Consider the following 18,474-nt stretch of genomic DNA (forward strand, 5'->3'; position numbering starts at 1 on the left):
GACAATCTGCAAACCCAAAACAAAAGGATGGAAAATTGATCCGTGGTTGCTGAGTGGTGGCATATAGGGGAGAAGTTGACTGTAGGGGCCACAGAAGGGAACTTTTTAAGGTGATGGAACTGTTCTTTATGGTATGATTGTGGACAAATACCTGATTCCGTGCATTTGTCAAAACCCATACTACTATACATCACAAAGAGCAAACTTTACTGTGCACAAGTTAAAAAAAAAGTCAGATCAAAATTTTGGGTGGAAGGGGCTGTGCCCAGACAAAATACAAACTGCCGGGAGTGTTGGCAGCTGATGGCTCTCTGTGCCACTGCTCTCCAGGAATTCAAGACAGTTGTCTTGAACAACTTCACAGACCGTCCTTGAACAACTCCTCATCCAGTGACTAGTTGATATAGGCATATAAAGGTCTGAGCACACTGCCTCAATGGGGCATTTTGGAAGGGCCAGCCTAGCCTTAAAGTCTTGGAGAATTGGTGAGAACCTTTTATTGCAGCTGCTTCATAGTTCATTGACTCTTCAGTCCTGCCTCCCTCACCCCTCACAGGGGTGGATTTTGTATACACTCCCCAGGGAGCCTCCTGTACACATGCCTCTGTGTCAGTCTGTTTTCCAGGTTCCTGACCTATGACAGTTGGTACAAGAGTATGTAAGGGAATGGCTCTGCCATTGCACCCTGGCAACCTTGCACCTTTCTGGCCATGCAAGACGAGGCCTGAACCCTAGTTAATCTGAAGCTTGGTGGAATGCCTTTGATCCTCCAGGATCAAGAAGGATTTGAGAGGCTTGTAAGGAGCTGCTACAAGGCCATCTCTCACTCACCATCTTCTCTCCTCTGGGAGGCTTTCAAAAGTCAGTTCCTAATGGCTGCCTCTGTTCTGATAAGGTATAAAGCTTTCTGCCATGCTTCCATGAGAATACAGCTTCAGAATATTAAACCACTTAGCTTCAGTCTATAATTGGCTCCTTAGCAACAAATTATTCCACAACTCACATCACAGTCATCCAACCTGTTTTGTTTGGTGTCATCCTATTTGGAGTGTGGAACAGGGATTGGGACGTCTTTGGCTAATCTCTCTTTTGGTGTCTGAGTACTAAACCGCCTGAGTCAAGAAGTGGATTACTATATCTTTACTAGGAGAATCAGTCAGGGCCTGCCTTGTCGTATGTGTGCTATCCACTTTCATACGAAAAATGCAGAGAGACCAAGGATAGCCAATTCTGTGGGAGCCTAGTCCTGAGTCCTGGAAGAGGAACTGCTGATGGAAACCTGACGTCTGCAGGAAGAAAAAAGCATCTTTCCTAAGGAAATTTAATATATTGCCAGATCCCTAGAGGAACCATGTTCAGATTTTGCTCACAGAAGTCTGTTGCATAACTGCCAGGGAGGCTGGGGTGCCCTGAAGCCTTAGTACGCTCCCTCTGTAGTCTCTGGGGAGCACCAGCCCAAGGGGTACTTCTCGCTGGTACCGGGGACACCATGTTTAGAAGGATTCAAGGGCTCTGTGTGCCCCACAGACAGTGAGGGCTACCCGGGTAACCACTCTGTGATCTTCCCCCAGTTCCTAGAACTTTCCTGCTTCAGGACCCAAAGGTGCACATTCAAGAATGCAGGAGGAGTAATCTGCTGTGGGCACAGGTGTGCATGGGGAGGGATGCGCAGGGGCACAGTGGAGCCATCCTGAGCATTCAGAGCCAGCCTTGCCAGTGCCTGAGTAGTTGTCAGCTGGTCAGCAGACACTGACATGCACTTCCAGCCCATTTGGGGGACATAAAAGTAAACTGATAATGTTTTCTTTTGTTCCTTTTTCAAGCTTCAGTTTGACAGTTTAAGGCCTAGATATGTGAGTTTGAAGGGTCTGTACTTCCTCAAGAGCTTATAACATTGTTTTTGTTATTAAGGCCTCAAAACTTGACTGGAGGCAAGTCTGAATGATGAGTGCTTTGGAGAACATGACAAAACTAGAGAAATACAAGGAGACGGATACTTAAGTACCATAAATACACAAGTACAGCAAAACTGCCTTTGTAGAGCAGAGGTAAAGGTTCCCAGCGTTGTACTGATAATTTGAGTTTTATGAACTTATTTAAATGTAGTAAGAGAAATGACCAGTTGTGAAGTGTAAATGGATTAGATAGCAATTCAATATTTATTGCTTTGAAGACTGACTTATGTAATAGCAAGAAAGAATCGTGAAAATTCAATTGCAGCAAAGCTCGTTGACTTCATGTTTTGGACCAAAATGGTTCCCTTTTATAAGTGGCAGCATAGTAGCCTCATGGTAGGCAAAGTTCTCTGATGACCCCCAAGGTTCCAGCGCCCCCATGCAGATATCCTGTATATTCCCATCCCCTAAAGGGTAGGCTGGACCAGGGAATATGATGGAATGTCACTCTTGTGTCTAGGTTACTAATCAGCTGACTTTGAGCTAATCAAAATAGAGATTATCTGGGTAGATCTGACCTTATTAGGTGAGCCCTTTTACAGAAGGTGGGTGGAGCATCAGAGAGAGGCTTTCCTCCCAGCCTGGAAGGAGAAGTAAACTGCCTTGGAGTGAGAGGGCCTGTGAGTGGGTGGCCTGTAGGAGCTAAGAGTGGCTTTGGGCCATCAGCCAGCAAGAAATAGGAACCTCATTCCTACAGTCACAAGCAACCAAATTCTGTTTGTGTCCATCCAGTGAAATGTAAATGCAGGACTGGGCCTGGCTCTAGGGGCTGGCAGCTTGGGGACATCATGAGACCACTGGTGTTTAGAGGTGGGAAGTGGAGGGAGGGATATAGTGGCTGAGGGAAGCAGCAGTAACCCAGGGTGATTTTTCTCAGTCCAGGTGAAATGAAGATCGATCCGTAATCACTGTCTACATCTCTTTGCAACATGCAGTGGGTCTGTCCAGGGGACAGGGGGCTGGAGAAGGAAACTTTGGGGCAAGTAAGGATGCTTCTGCAGTCCTGATTTAGGCCCAGGGAAAGAAGGAGAGACCCCTGGAGACTCCCCAGCATGGCTAGACTGAGACTGAGGCCTCAGCACACTGAAAGTGGGAAAGATATTCAGATACTTTTGCTGTCTGGTCTTTCCAGTGTGAAAGGCCGTTCTTGTTGGGATTGAGCTGCAGAATCAGGGCTTTATGGACCTCCCCTAGGCTGACCCCTTGAAGGCAGGCACTGCTGACTCCCCATGCTGACACTCTCTGCTTCAGCAGGGTCACTCCTTGCAGCAGCAGCCACAGATGGTTCAAGTCAAGAACAGCAGGAGAGGTTGCTTGTTTGCTACACAGGGAACATCGTTGGCACTGCCTGCTTAGCTCCTCATAGATGATATTTGGCTTTCCACAAAGTAAGCCACCACAAGTTGGGTGTCTATCCATATAAACGTTGAGACTGCTGGTCTTGGGACAGAGATTACAGTTGGTTTTGGTCTCATCCTGGTTGCTGCCCCTGTGCTGATTGTGTCCCTTTCTAATGTGCCACGGCAAAGATGTGAGTCACTTAACAATGAGGGACATCCCTTCAGATGGGATACCTGGACACTCTCTGCTTCTGCAGGGGCATTCCTTGCTGTGGCAGCCACATATGGTTCAGGTCAAGAACAGCAGGAGAGGTTGAAAGGCAAAGGCATGTTTGTGTACACTCTTGGCTTTTTTACCTTCTGGCTTGGGGCTGTGAGCTTGTAAATAAAATGTTCTCAGCCTCGTGGCTCTGTGTGTCAGCACTGCCTTGGTGTCACTTTAAATAATTGAGTTTCCTATTGGGTGTTTAACTCAGCATGTTAGCTGAGCTGTCCCTCTGTCTGAGGCACTATAGACTGAAAAAACTGACAAGCTGAATGATCTCCCCTTTGCTGAGCTACAGAGTTCTTGAGCTGTTCTCTTTTCCCCTCTCCAGTTGCCTAAGAGATGGCGAGATGGGAAGCTGCACTTGGAAGACCCTGGAGGATGCCTGACAAGAGGATGTCTGAGCCATGATGAAGTTGGAGCTCTTTTTGAAATGTTTCTTGCCCTTCCTGGAGCAGAGGAGCCATTATGTATGCAGGTGAAATAAGATGAACTGTTACTTCTCTTGAATCATGTGAGTATGGAGAAGAATGCCTCCCAAGAAATGAGAGGTTGGTTTGACAGACTCAGTCTTGTCACATTTTGTGGAAGTTAAGCCTGCGAGTTAGAGGGCAGATCCCAGAGCCCAGTGCTTGGCAGATTGTGACCTTCCTTGTCATACCTGCACCTCTGGGGGATCTGCATAGATCACCTAGACAGGCACTGATAAGGTAGAACATGGTAATCCATCACTAAGTTTGCAGTTTTTTTCTCTTTGGTTCTTTTAAAACTGATTTTACAGTCATAAAGTTTTGGAGGGAATGATTGGATGGGAATTTGGGAGATGGGAAGAGAGGTGTAATCTGGTTCTGGGACATATAGTAAAATGTGCCATTTGGATTTTACAAAAACACAGAAACTGTCTTCAAACCTTGGCAGTTCATAAAATCCGATTGCATGTTGTTCACCACAATTTTTATTTCTCTGAGAATAAAGGATTCAGTTAAGGAGATCCTCTCTCTGGGACAAAACCCAGCTCTTCTTATGGCAGTTGCCAGTGCCATAGCAAAGTCCCCATCTGCACCAAGAGTCTGAAAGTAAAGATGAGTTTTCCGGGAGCAGAGCAGAAAGAGCTGTGGAGGAGGCACAGCGATGGGAACTGGGTCAAGTAGGGAGCTCACAGGCTTATGTACTTTTGGATCCAGGATGCTTCTGTCTCCAGAGATGCAATTTAGCATGCTTCAGGGCGTTTGCAACCATTTGACTCAGGTGTTAGTCACAGGATGGGCAGTTTGCAAATAACTGACTTGGGTGAAAGTCCTTGTGGATATGAATTACAGAGAATTTCCATAGAGAAAAGGCCAGCCCCTGTATCAGGAATTGCATTTTGCAAAGTTGAACTCACTGATTCTGAGCACAGTTGCTGCCTACCTTTTGCCGTCTGGAACACATGGCCCCGTTCCTCTCAGTACTCTTGAGTAGTCACCACATGTGAATCATCAGTGAGATATTGCTTTGAATGAAAACATCAACACAAAAATCAGCCCCTTCCTTAGATAAAATGCAACTAGATTTTTTTGCAGATCTTTCAGCTGACAGCCAAAATCACAGCCTTTGAATAATAGAGTTAGGGGGACTGGGAATGGGGAACAACACATCATTTCAGAAGGTTCAGGAAGGCTGGGGGTGGAAGAGCATTGGACTTGGGAAGCAGGAGATGGAGGGAAGGATTATAGAACCAGGTCCTAGTTTCTTTGCTGCCAGTTACTTGCTGTGTGACCCAAGGGAGTCACTTCCACTCTCTGAGCTTCGGTTTCTTCATCTTTCAAACAGAGGTTTTAGTTATTGCCTCCTGGTTGTCTTCACTACAACTCAGAAAGATATTACTAAAACACATTGGAAGTAGTTAAATGTTGGTGACTTATAAGCAATGTAGAAAGTATGCATTCTTTTTAATCAATGAAATAATATTAGTCAGGGTTTAACTGCTATGTCTGAGTCACTGCACTGTCTAAATTTAGAGGTTCAGTTGGAGAAAGTGATGAGTGCCAGATTGACAAGATTCAGATTTTGGTCAATGATCATAACATGTGCCAGCACCTAATCGGTTGCAGGTTCTCTGATACCTAGGGTTGCAGAGCTCCTGCCCCCATGGAGCTCACAAACACCTTGAAAAAGCAAACTTTAAATGCACAAGCCCACAGACTATCAAACAGCAATCAAGTAACCACAGAAATAGAAGGAAACCGAGAGATGAAGTAGTCACCCCCATGGTGAGGGTCCACAGGCCCTAGCTCCTTAATGATAACTAAGCTTATTTAGGGTTATATCCCTCTGAACCCAAGTAGGGACTACAGACATCTGCTACCACACCTGGCTAATTTATTTTCATTTTCATTTTTAAAATTTTCTGTAGAGATAGGGTCTCACCATATTGCCAAGGCTGATCTCAAACTCCTGGGCTCAATCCAGTCCTCTTGCCCCACCCTCCCAAAGTGCTGGGATTACAGGCATGAACCACTACACCTAGTCAACAATTCAAATTTCCATATAGGCACAAACAAAGGGCATGGATACATAGGGAGAGGACAATTAACACGAGAGGGAGAAAGACGGAAATCACTGAAGGTTTTATAAGAACGTAGCATTTTATTGAAGTCTTGCGGGATGGTATTTCAGCAGATAGAGGAGGTGAGGGACAGGGAGGGCCATCTAACCAGGTCAGAGGCATGAAAATACATGGGGTGTGGGGTAACACAGAGGGAGATGAGGCTGGAAAGATGTTATGTCGAGATATGGGCTGGATAACACATGTGAAGGGCCCAGGGTACACAATTTAAGGAGACACTCATTTTCAGGATTGAGCAAGTGTAGGGTTGGTGCAGAGGCTGTGGCTTTTAAGCAGAGGACTGATTTAAAAATTTCACATATTAGGGGAAGAGATACTTTTATTCTTCCTAAGTACAACTAAAATCCATGGATATTATATAGAAAACAAACATAAGGCTTGAATAGGTGGAGAGAAGGAAGGCTAGCTAGGGACCTTGGGATCAAAGTAATAGCATGGTAGTGAGTTCCGTAAGTTTTGTTTTTTGTCTCAGATTCCTAAACTTGGAGCTGAAGAATTGAGCAACTTGGAAACACCAGTGGGTTCAGACAAAAGAGCCCCAGCAAGAAACTAGTTTTTCTAGCCAAAAGACCAGGAAATGGGCAATTCAATAAGACAGAAAACTTTTAGACAATAACTTCTGCATTCTAGGCAAACACCGTAGAAAAAACTATGGCCTTATCCCAACTCCACCAGCAAAGACTGAGTAGAGAGCTTAGAAGTCTACTATTACCAAGCAGTAAAGAAGTATCCCAAAGCACCCCTCTACCAGGGTGGTGTCAGAGAAGGATGAATAAAGAGCAGAGACTCAACTCTGACCCCTGTGGTATCAGTGGAGACCCCTTGGGGAGTCTGGATTTCTTCTCTGACCCAGTAGGTAATGAGACAACTTTCCACTTAACTTCTGGGGTGGCACCACAGGAGGCCTGGTGAAATTTCATGACTTTTATTATCTCATAGTGGTAATAAGGCCAACTCCACTGCAGTGTCAGTGGAGACTAAAATATAAAGGGATTTTCCTGTAGTCTTCATTATAAGAACCAGGTGAGCTCCTGTACTGGGGGAAACCCCAGCCCCGATATTCAACGTGGGTTCTTTTCTATTTCCGTAAGTGTCAGCTGGTCTGAGAAATAAAGGGAAAGAGTACGAGAGAGAAATTTTAAAGCTGAGTGTCCGGGGGAGACATCACATGTCAGCAGGTTCCGTGATGCTCCCTGAGCGGTAAAACCAGCAAGTTTTTATTGGCGATTTTCAAAAAGGGAGGGAGTGTACGAATAGGATATGGGTCACAGAGATCACGTGCTTCACAAGGTAATAAAATATCACAGAGCAAATGGAGGCAGGGCAAGATCACAAGACTACAGGATGGGGCAAAATTAAAATTGCTAATGAAGTTTTGGGTACACATTGTCTTGATAACATCTTACCAGGAGACAGGGTTTGAGAGCAGACAACCAGTCTGACCAAAATTTATTAGGCGGGAATTTCCTCATCCTAATAAGCCTGGGAGCACTACAGGAGACCATGGCTTATTTCATCCCTTCTCCTTTGACCATAAAAGACAGCCACCCCCAAAGCAGCCATTTCAGAGGCCTACCCTCAGGGGCCATTCTCTTTCTCAGGGATGTTCCTTGCTGAGAAAAAGAATTCAGCGATATTTCTCCTATTTGCTTTTGAAAGAAGAGAAATATGGCTCTGTTCCGCCCAGCTCACTGGCAGTTAGATTTTAAGGTTAGCTCTCTTGTTCCCTGACATTGCTGTTATCCTGTTCTTTTTCCAAGGTGCCCAGATTTCATATTGATCAAGCACACATGCTCTACAAACAATTTGTGCAGTTAACGCAATCATCACAGGGTCCTGAGGCGACATACATCCTCCTCAGCTTACGAAGATGATGGGATTAAGAGATTAAAGTAAAGACAGGCATGGGAAATCACAAGGGTGTTGATTGGGGAAGTGATAAGTGTCCGTGAAATCTTCACAATTTATGTTCAGAGACGGTAGTAAAGACAGGTGTAAGAAATTATAAAAGTATTAATTTGGGGAACTAATAAATGTCCATGAAATCTTCACAATTTTTGTTCGTCTGTCATGGATTCAGCTCATCCCTCCATTCGGGGTCCCTGACTTCCTGCAATACTCCTGGAGATATGACTCATGAAAGGGAGCCACAACCCAACAAAACAAAACAAAAAACAAAACAAAATTTGGCCCTCAGGAGTTTTAAAATATTATGCTAGTCCCTATTCATCATCCAGGAAGACATCAGTTACCATGTAAGTGTTCTTACTAGTTGCTGGCTCTGGCAATGGCTTCTGCTCCTAAACTGAGATTCTCTGTATTCACCTCTCTCTTTAGTTTTGGTGGTGGCTGTTTGCCCTGTGACCAGTTTTCTGGTTGACTTAAGAGTTGTTGATTCTTCAGTCAGTTTATTCAGCTTTTTACTTGTTGTGAATATGGGAATGATGACTCCTAAGCCCTTCACATGCTGGCACAGAAACTGGAAGTCCTGTGTTCATTTTTACCCATTTATTTTTCTTTCTGTATTGCAGTTTGGATAATCTCAACTATATTCAAGTTCACTGATTCTTTCTTCTGTCAATCCACATCTGCTATTAAGCCCTTCTAGTGAATTTTTCATTTCAGTCATTGTAGTTTCCAATGCCATAATTTCTGTTTGGTTCTTTTTAATAATTTTTATCTTTATTGGTATTTTTTATGATGAGACATTATTTTCATATTTTCCTTTAGTTTTTTGGACATGGATTCCTTTGAACATATTTAAAAGACTTTAAAAGTCTTTTCTAGTAGGGCCAATGTCTGGGCTTCTTCCAGAAAAAGTTTTTATTTATTGCTCCCCTACTCCTTTATGGGCCATACTTTCTTATAGGCTTTTTGGAAAAGTGGACATTTAAAATAATATAACGTGGCATCTCTGGGAATCAGACTCTTAACTAAAACTTTTCTCTGGGGGAAACAAAGCCTGAAAAGGGGAGATTGAATATTACATGGCTTAAGAGAGTATTTAGACATATCTACTTCCACTGGTGCTAAAATATATCTGGAAGTGGAATGGAATTCAGAACTCCATGAAAGAGAGCTGGTGTCCAGAGTGTTGATGTCACACAGCCTGTGTCCTGATTGGCACAGAAGTTGGAACTAGATTGTGGATATCCATTCTGCTAGCTCTGCTGGAAGACTGCTTCTAAAAGCGAGGTCTTCAACTTTGGATGTTAATCATTAGAATTTTCTTTCTCAAATTAAAAGTTTGAGAAATCCCTGATAAGATGTCCCGTTCCCTAAAATTTACTTTGATTGTAATTTTTTTTTACTGTTGGCTTTCACCCAGCCATGAAGAGTTAAAAGGTGGTAAGTATGCTTTGGCAGTCAGATTGTTTATTCTTCTCCCCTGGCTCACTTTTTCCCAGTTTCAGAAGGTTAAACTAATTTTTTATCTCAAATTGGATTTCTTGGGAGAATTTAAGATTTAGGAGGAAAAATGTCAGTTGTCAGAGGAAGAATTGTAAAGTTCTTTTCCTAAAACATGCATCATTTACAAAATGGATTTGCATATTCTCAGTATTGTTGGGGCAGTAACATTTGGACACAGTCTTTTCCACAGAAGAGCTTTGAGCCTGACATCCAGCGAGGGTTCATTTCTGACTCTGAAAATGAGTATAGCTCAGGAGGCCCAGGCGCTGGGGAGTGATGCCATCAGCTCCACTGCAGGCCTGCTTGTTGTTTCCAGCTGCACATCACACCTGTGAAAGGGAACGATTCTTCCCACTGTTTGTCCTTCTGATAGCCTTCTCTCTGGACTTTGCATTTCCATTCCTTTTCATTGACAAATGGACTTTTTTTTTTTTCTTTTTTCCCATCTCTGGGCCAGCTTGGGATCCTAGATTGCCCTGGGAAGACATTTGTGTTTTACACACATAAAGATCTGTGTTTGGGGTTTCTTCCTCTTCCCCTGACATTGACATTGCTTGGTGGTTGTGTGGGGAGGGAGGCCACGTGGGCTCAGTGCTTGCTTGTACTTCTCTGCCTAGGTACTTCGAAGTCTTTTGACCTCCGTACAGTGATTATGCTTGTCATTGCTGGTGGTATCCTGGCAGCCTTGCTCCTGCTGATAGTTGTCGTGCTCTGTCTTTACTTCAAAATATACAACGCACTAAAGTGAGTCACATGTTCAAAATAAACAATGCACTAAAGTGAGTCACATGGAGAAAAGGGGATAGATAACACTCCATCAATGGGATACCTGGGCTCCCTGTTGGAGCAAGGTCATTCCTTGCTGCTGTGGCCGTACCCCTGGGTGAGGTCAAGAAGAACAGGCAGCTTTGTAAAGGCAAAAAGACAGCTGAGTCTAGTTATGTTTTTTCTTTCTGGCTGGAGTGGTTAGAATGTTCTCAGCTTGGGCCTGTGAGTGTCAGCACTGCTTGGCTGTCACTGGATCTCACTAAGTTTACCATCAGGTGTTTAATTCAGCACCTTGGCCAAGCCTTCCTCTGTCCTGGGCACTGCAGGCTGCAGATTCTGTGGGGGAGACTGCGTGAATGAGCTCTGCCTTGTACTCATGTAGAGGACGGGCTGGATTGATCTCTTCTTGCCTGAGTTGGGAGCTCTCAGGGTATTCCTCCATTTGTTTCTGGTGGCCTTGGGGAAAATGACTGGGGCTCTAGATCTCAGGGACAGCTGACCTGTGTGAAAAACCTGGGGGACAGTGGATAAGGGAGGGTAGATCAGAGAAGATTGCATTTTTGGGGAGAAGACCCTTTAAGTACCAGAAAGATTGGTTGTCAGATGCAATTGTGTCCCCATTCTAAGGAGTTCACAATGGCACATCCCAGAGCCCAGGACATAGCTGAATGCAGCACCTTCCCATCATTCCTGCATCTCGGGGGCCTGCAGTGACCAGCTGGGTGACCTTGCTTGCGAATTCACTCACCCTTACTTGTAACCTCAGTTTACGTTTATAGCAATCATAGGAGAGGAAAGGATTGGAGAGGAACTTGGGACAGGGGAGAGAGCCTTAATGTAGGACTGGTGTTAATGTTTGACTGGCTTCAGCACTAAACTTCCAATACCCGCAACAGTTCTAACAAAAGGACTGAGAAGAAAAATTCTAAGCCTGTGCTTTGTGTGTGTCTTTTCTCAAGAGCTGCAAAGGACCCTGAGGCTGTGGCTGTAAAAAATCACAACCCAGACAAGGTGTGGTGGGCCAAGAACAGCCAGGCCAAAACCATTGCCATGGAGTCTTGTCCTGCCCTGCAGTGCTGTGAAGGATGTAGAATGTATGCCAGTTTTGATGCCCTGCCACCTTGCTGTTGTGACATAAATGAGGGCCTCTGACTTGGGAAAGGTGGGCACAAAAATCTTCATGAGCAATATTTCTTTCTTAGTAGATTGTTTTGTTATTCAAATCAAGTTCTAGAGTTTTTATGTGAGATTATATAATTTACAGTGTTATTTTATATACTTTTGAATAAATGTACACTATTAAAAATAATCCTCTTTGCCGCCATTATTTTTTGATTATTAATTATAAACATTCTTTGTTTAAATATATTTATTACTCACTTTGGAATGTGGGGGAAATTAGCTTGTAGCATTGCAATAGAAGAAAGAGAATTGGAATAAAAGTGTCCAGCACATCTCCCACCCGAGAAGGAAAATGCACACTGTTCTTACGACGTTTCCAATTTCCGCCCAGCTGATCTCGTCCAGCTGGAGTCACTCATTTAGCTCTCGTGAGGGCTTGGATGGTTGACATCCACCGCAGAAAATGGTGTCATGTCCTGACACCTGTCCTGTTGTCCTGTCCATTTATCCAAGACAGTGAGAGGAGCCAGGCAGGATCTCCCTGTGTTAAAGTTGTCTGACCTGTGTAAGATAGGCCTGAGCTCAGTGACCTCAAAAGGACCTTTTGAAAACCAGTTTCTTCCTACTGCAATCCCCAAATCTCCAGAGCATGTGACTCCTTCGTGGATCACGGTAACAGTGATGTGTGTTGATCCAGCCATCAACATCTTCAACTGTAACACCAACCACCAGCCAAAGGCCAAAGCCCAGACTCCCTGACCACAACAGGTGACAGGAAGCACCACTCCCCACTTCTACTCCCAGCTGCCTTCTGTTCCAGCTCCTGCGCTTGAGCCTCCTGGAACCCCTTTCTAAGCATGATTCCCCATCTGTAACCGCATGTCCACTCCTCTCATGAACTAAACCCTTGCTTGTGACCATCACATGTATACTGAATGTGAAGAATTATTAGCTAGTAACAGATGGTAATCTACTAAAAGAGGGTAAAAAGGAAAACAGAAGTTGCAAATGAAGGAAACAGCTGTGACATCTAGGCACAGAAATGGGCCAGATGTGGGTGGAAGAGCTGTCTGTAGAGGCCGAGCACTTCCTGGAGGCTGCGCCTCCAGCCCCAGCATGCTTGGGAAGAGGCCAAGTCAGGGCAGCCTCCAGCCGGAGGTCACCTGTCCCCCTTAAGTTTCTGGGCACTATCTCTGTCCCCTGTCTTTGATTTTCTCTTGTCACCAGCAAGCTCTGACAGATGGAGCACATACAAATCCCCTGTTACCCCACACAGTGGGTGGCCCAGTGCCTGGACCCAGGACGCCTGTGCCAGGGCCTCCCCATGTGGGTGATTACTCCTGGTGCAGGTATTGCAGGGGCTGTGAGGGAGGCAGGTGGGACAAAGGTCTTCAGGATACCCCCATTAGCAGGAGGACAGAGCACCACACATGGGTTTTAGAGCCCTATGGACCCAGTTCCCATCCCAATTTGGCCTTCACCAGGAGAAGTCCCTTTACTCATCTGAGCCGCTGTGTCCTTGATGTGAAGTGGGGACTTGCACAGGTGACAGGGAAAAAGCAGTGAGATGATGCAGGGTGACCCCACAGCACCCCATGGTCCCCAGGAAATTGCCAGAGGCCTCAAGGTGGCTTCTCTCCTGACTGGACCTGGAAGCCTGGGTCCTTTATCAGGGCCACCTGACAGAGTGTGGCCACGAAACTCTCACACTCAGTGGAGATGGATTAGGGATGTTGGAGATCCCAGCCATGGGTGACAAAGAGGGGTTCAGAGGGAAAGCCCAGGGTAGGGGTGGGTATTCATGGACACAGCTGCAAGCGATTAGTAACCAGAAGGGTCCCCAGTCTCAAACACCTGTGCCCTGCTAACTCACCCCAGGACACCCAGTCCTGCGTCATCCACAACCAGCCCGGGCAGACAGGAGTGGAGCAGAGCCAGGCAGGGGCTTTGGGGAATGTCCAAGCTCCTCCTGAGCATCCCAGATGCTGCCTTTCCCCTACAAGGACCCAACAAGGAATGGATCCCCTGGGTCACGGCGTAGGACTGTGCTTTCCCTAGGGAAGTGTCCTGGGCTTCAGCACCGTCAGAACAACACAGAGGGGCTGACGGTAGCCAGAGGGTTTCACCCTAGGAGACTCAGCCTACACGGGCGTCAGACCTCCCCAGAACTGCACGAAGGTTCTTCAGAAAGTAGCCAGTCCTGGCATTGTCCACTCAGTATGTTCCACCTGAACTTAGAGTGAAACCCAGACTCATTTGCCCTATGGGTCCTTCCCCATCTGACCTTCACCTGCTCCTCTCCATCCTCCCCTCCCAGCTCATTCCTCCCACTCATGTCCAGCCAGGCTATTCTTTCTTCCATACTGTTATAGGTGTGCCCACCTGGTCCCTGCCTCAGGGCCTGTGCACATGCCCTCTCTTTTGCCTAAGATGCAACTCCCAAGTTCAGATCACCCATGAATGCCTCCCTCTTATCTTTCTGCCTTTGTTCCGATTTCATCTCTCAAGATGCCCTCCTTCTCACTGTCAGGTTTCCTCCCCACCCCAAGGCAACCACCATCTATGCAGTCAGCCTGTTTATTGTATCCATAGCTCCTCTCACCATTTGAATTCTTCATTTATTTTTGTTGTCTAACTCTCCACTTAGAATATAAGTTTCATGAGGGCAGGACTGCGTCTCTCACATTCAATTCTATATTGCTTAGGCCCTAGATCAATAAGTAATATTTACTGATTGAATGAAAAGAGGGCAGCCCCCACCCACCACCACTTGCTCCTCCCAGTCTCACTGTGGACACTAGGATTTCTTTCTCTCGGCTGCAAAACACCATGCCTGAGAGACTAATTCACCTGCTTCAGCCTCTCCAGACATAACTGGTTAGAAATCCCTGTAGGGGAATCTGGATCTGTCCTCTTTTTCTCTTCATCCCTACCCTCTTCCCCTCCCCCACAGGGTTAGCCAACTGGCAGGGCATCTGAATGTCCCAGCTGGACCCAGATTTTGCCCAGGTACTGCACCACCTGCCTTGCCCCACTGGCCTTTGTTCTGCTACAGGCTCCTGTAGAGCAGAGCCCTGAAGCAGAGCCTGAAGACTTCAATGATGTCAATGAGGCCACCTGTTTGTGATGTGCAGGCACAGAAGAAAGGCACAGCTCCCCATCAGTTTCATGGAGAATAACTCAGTGCCTGCTGGGAACCAGCTGCTGGAGATCCCCACAAAGAGCTTCCACTGGGTGTCAACCCTTCCGGGAAGGATTTGAGGAGAGGGAACCCTCACTGTGGGGACTGCTGATAAGAAACCAGTCACACAGCTGCTCTATTCTCACACACATCTACCCCATTGCATGGCTGGAACTGACGTTTCCCTGGAGGTGTCCAGAAAGCTGATGTAACACAGAGGCTATAAAAGCTGCCAGTCTTTAAGGCTGCTCAGCCCCTTGCCAAAATGGAGCTTGTAAAAAGGCTCATGCCACTGACCCTCTTAATTCTCTCCTGTTTGGCGGAGTTGACAATGGCAGAGGCTGAAGGTAAGAAAATTGAACCAGATTTATTCACCAAAACAGAGAAATTCTTCTCTTAAGAGGCTTCTTTCAAAATTTTTCGAAGTGGCCCCAGTTCAGAGAAAAATGTACTCTAATGCTCCTGGGGGGGATTTTAAATTAGTTCGAATTTTATTTGGCTCATCTGACAATGTCCATAAACATATCAAAAGTGTATAGAATTTTACTGGGTAATTTTACTGCTAAGAGTTTATGTTTTGGAAATAAGCATAAAAGTGTCCAAAGATATCTGTATAAATGTGTGCACTTAGATAATTGTAAACTACAACAGGAATTTTCATTATCTGTTATGGTAAATCCATACAATGGAACACTGGTTTTTGCAACTTAAAAAAAAATGATGGCTGGGGGTGGTGGCTCATGCCTGTAATCCCAGCACTTTGGGAGGCTGAGGAGGGTGGATCACGAGGTCAGGAGTTCGAGACCAGCCTGGCCAACATGGTGAAACCCTGTCTCTACTAAATTACAAAAATTAACCAGGTGTGGTGGTGCGCACCTGTAGTCCCAGCTACTCGGGAGGCTGAGGCAGGAGAATCGCTTGAACCCGGGAGACGGAGGTTGCAGTGAGCTGCGATCATGCCACTGCACTCACGCCTGGGTGACAGAGCAAGACTCTGTCTCAAAAAAAAAAAAAAAAAAAAGACTCTGATCTATAATGTGTCCATAGATCACATTAAGAGAAAAAGAAAGATCTGAAGTTTGTATCATATGATGGTTCTTATGTTTGAAATATATACATTCAAGCGTTTTACACATCTAGAAATAGAAGAGGAAAGGAAAAGGTGTGGAAGAGTTTACACCAAGGTTTTAGTGATGATTGTTTCTGGGTGGATGGGGTTATGAGAGTATATGGGAGAATAAATAAAAATAAACCTTTGTTCCTATGTAGGTGGGGTTTTTGACCATTAGTCAAAATCTTGGTGGGATTTTGAATTAGTAATAATTTTATGTGTGCCTATCTGACAATGTACATAAAAATATAAGAATTTACCAAATAATTTTTAAAAATTTTATAGAAAAGAATTTTCACTATGTTGCACAGGCTGGTCTTGAACTCCTGAGCTCAAGCGATCTACCCGCTTTGGCCTCCCAAAGTGCTGGGATTACAGGTGTGAGCCACCACGCCCAGCCCCTTACTGGATAATTTCACTGCTAACAGTTTATCTTTAGGATCCAGTTATTTTTCCTCTTCTCCTTTTCTCTTTCTTCTCTTCTTTCTCCTTTTCAATAACAGCTTTATTAAGATATGATTCACATACCATAAAATCCACCATTTTAAAGTATACAATTTAGTGTTTTTCAGTATATACACAGAATTGTGCAACAATCACCACTATCTAATTCCAGAACATATTCTTCACCCCCAAAAGAAACGGTCTCAGGCTCAGCACGATGGCTCAAACCTACAATCCCAGCACTTTGGGGGGCTGACATGGGAGCATTGCTTGACGCTGAGAGTTTGAGACCACCCTGAACAACATAGTGAGACCTCGACTCTACAAAATTAAAAAAAAAATTTTAGCCGGGCATGGTGGTACATGACTGTAGTCCCAGCTACTCTGGCGGCTGCGGTGGGAGGATCACTTGAGCCCGGTAGTTTGAGTCTGCAGTGAGCTATGATTGTGCCATTGCAATCCAGTATAGGTAACAGAGTAAGACTCTCTGTCTGTCTGTCTGTCTGTCTCTCTCTCTATATATATATATAGTGTCTCTATATATAGTCTATAGTCTCTCTATATATAGTCTATATATATAGTCTCTATATATAGACCAATGTTTAATATATCTATAACTATATATTTTATATAGAGACTAATATATATAGACTAATGTTGCGATGAATATTAGTGTACAAGTTTTTGTGTGGACACATATATATATATATATATATGTATGTATGTATGTATATATATGTATAAAGAAACTCTGTATTCACTACCAGTCACTCTGCATTTCTCCTGATGTCTCCAGCACAAGTAAACCACTACTCTACTTTCTATCTCTATAAATTTACTTATTCTGGATATTTCACATAAATGAAATCATGTAATATATGGTCTTTCACTTAGCATAATATTTTCAAGGTTCATATATATTGTAGCGTGTATCAGTACAATCAGCCCTGAGTACCTATGGGTTCAGCATTCATGGATTCAACCAACCATGAATTGAAAACATTTGAAAAAAAATAGTTGGTTAGGGAACACGTACGGACTTTTTTCCTTGTCGTTATTTCCTAAACAATATAGTATAACAACTATTTACACATCATTTACATTGTGTTATAAATAACCTAGAGATATTTTGAAGTGTACAGGATGTGTATAGGTCACATGCAAACACTAAGTCATTTTACATAAGGGACTCCAACATCCATGGATTTTGGTGTCCACAGGGGGTCCTGGAACCAATCATTCGCGGACACCAAGGGACAACTGTACCTCATTTCTTTTTATTGCTGAATAATATTCCAATGTATGGATAGACCACATTTTATTTATTTATTCATCAATTGATGAATATTTGACTTATCAGGACTAACGTTGCAATGAATATAGTATACAAGTTTTTGTGTGGACATTTGTTTTTATTTCTTTTGGGGATATGCCTAGTGGTAGAATTGCTGGGTTATGATAACTGTATGTTTAATCTTTTGAGGAACTAACTGCCAGACAGTTTTCCATAGCAGCTGTACCACTTTACAATCCCATGAGCAGTGTATAAGCATTCCAGTTTCTCCATGTCCTTGTCAATGCTTGCTGTTTTCTGTGTTTGACTCTAGCCATCCTAATGCATATGAAGTGATATCTCATGGTTTTGATTTGTATTTCCCTGATGACTAATGAGGCTGAGTGTATCTTCATGTGCATATTGGCCATTTATAGATCTTCTTTGGAAAAATGTCTATTCTGGTTCTTTGTCCTTTTTAAATTGGATTATTTGCCTTTTAATTATTTAATTGTAAGAATTATTTATACATTCTAGCAATCAAGTGTCTTTTAAAAACCATCCTTTTTTTTCCCCCCCAGGTTGATCTATGAATTCAGTGCAATTCCAATAAAGATCCCAGTAAGAATATTAAATAGATAAAGATATGCTGACTCTAAAATTTACATGAAAAAGCAAACGAACTGGAATAGCCAAAACAATTTTGCAAAAGAACAGTAAAGTTGGAACATTCATGTTACCTAATTTTAAGACTTCTGATAAACTACAGTAATCGAGAAGGTGTGGTTTGCCAAAAGGATAGACACAGAAAATGGAAACAGAATAGAGAGTTCAGAAATAGATCCACACAAATATGGTCCATTGATTTTTGACAAAAGTGCAAAGGCAATTTAACGGAGAAAGGAGAGCCTTTTCGTCAAATGGTCTTGGTACAATTGGACACCCATATGCAAAAAATAAACTCAACCTAAGCCTCATTTCTTATCCATAAATTAG

At 44.0% G+C, this 18,474-nt stretch overlaps 2 protein-coding genes across 4 annotated transcripts in view; both read left to right on the forward strand.

Moving 5' to 3' along the window:
- FAM24B (family with sequence similarity 24 member B) overlaps positions 1-11,656 on the forward strand; it is a 25,251-nt gene extending 13,595 nt beyond the window's left edge. Inside the window, exons 2-4 of the mRNA XM_009215546.3 lie at positions 3,892-4,038; positions 10,197-10,323; positions 11,307-11,656. Coding sequence (XP_009213810.1) covers positions 4,029-4,038; positions 10,197-10,323; positions 11,307-11,499 — 330 coding nt within the window. The 5' untranslated portion in view covers positions 3,892-4,028 and the 3' untranslated portion in view covers positions 11,500-11,656. The remainder of the gene's footprint in view (positions 1-3,891; positions 4,039-10,196; positions 10,324-11,306) is intronic.
- Positions 3,990-18,474, forward strand: part of CUZD1 (CUB and zona pellucida like domains 1) — a 24,601-nt gene continuing 10,116 nt past the window's right edge. The window contains exon 1 of one of the 3 annotated variants that reach the window (XM_031652011.1): positions 3,990-4,074. Coding sequence is in view for 1 of the 3 variants with exons in the window: in XM_009215548.3 (XP_009213812.3) it covers positions 14,916-14,997 (82 nt within the window). In the remaining 2 variants the exon portion in view is untranslated. Of the gene's footprint in view, positions 4,075-11,425; positions 11,510-14,313; positions 14,998-18,474 lie in introns of those variants that run through there. The other 2 variants (XM_009215550.3, XM_009215548.3) reach the window with 2 other exon arrangements.

Source organism: Papio anubis, chromosome 11 (genome assembly GCF_008728515.1).
Source record: "Papio anubis isolate 15944 chromosome 11, Panubis1.0, whole genome shotgun sequence".
NCBI classification, from domain to species: Eukaryota; Metazoa; Chordata; class Mammalia; order Primates; family Cercopithecidae; genus Papio; species Papio anubis.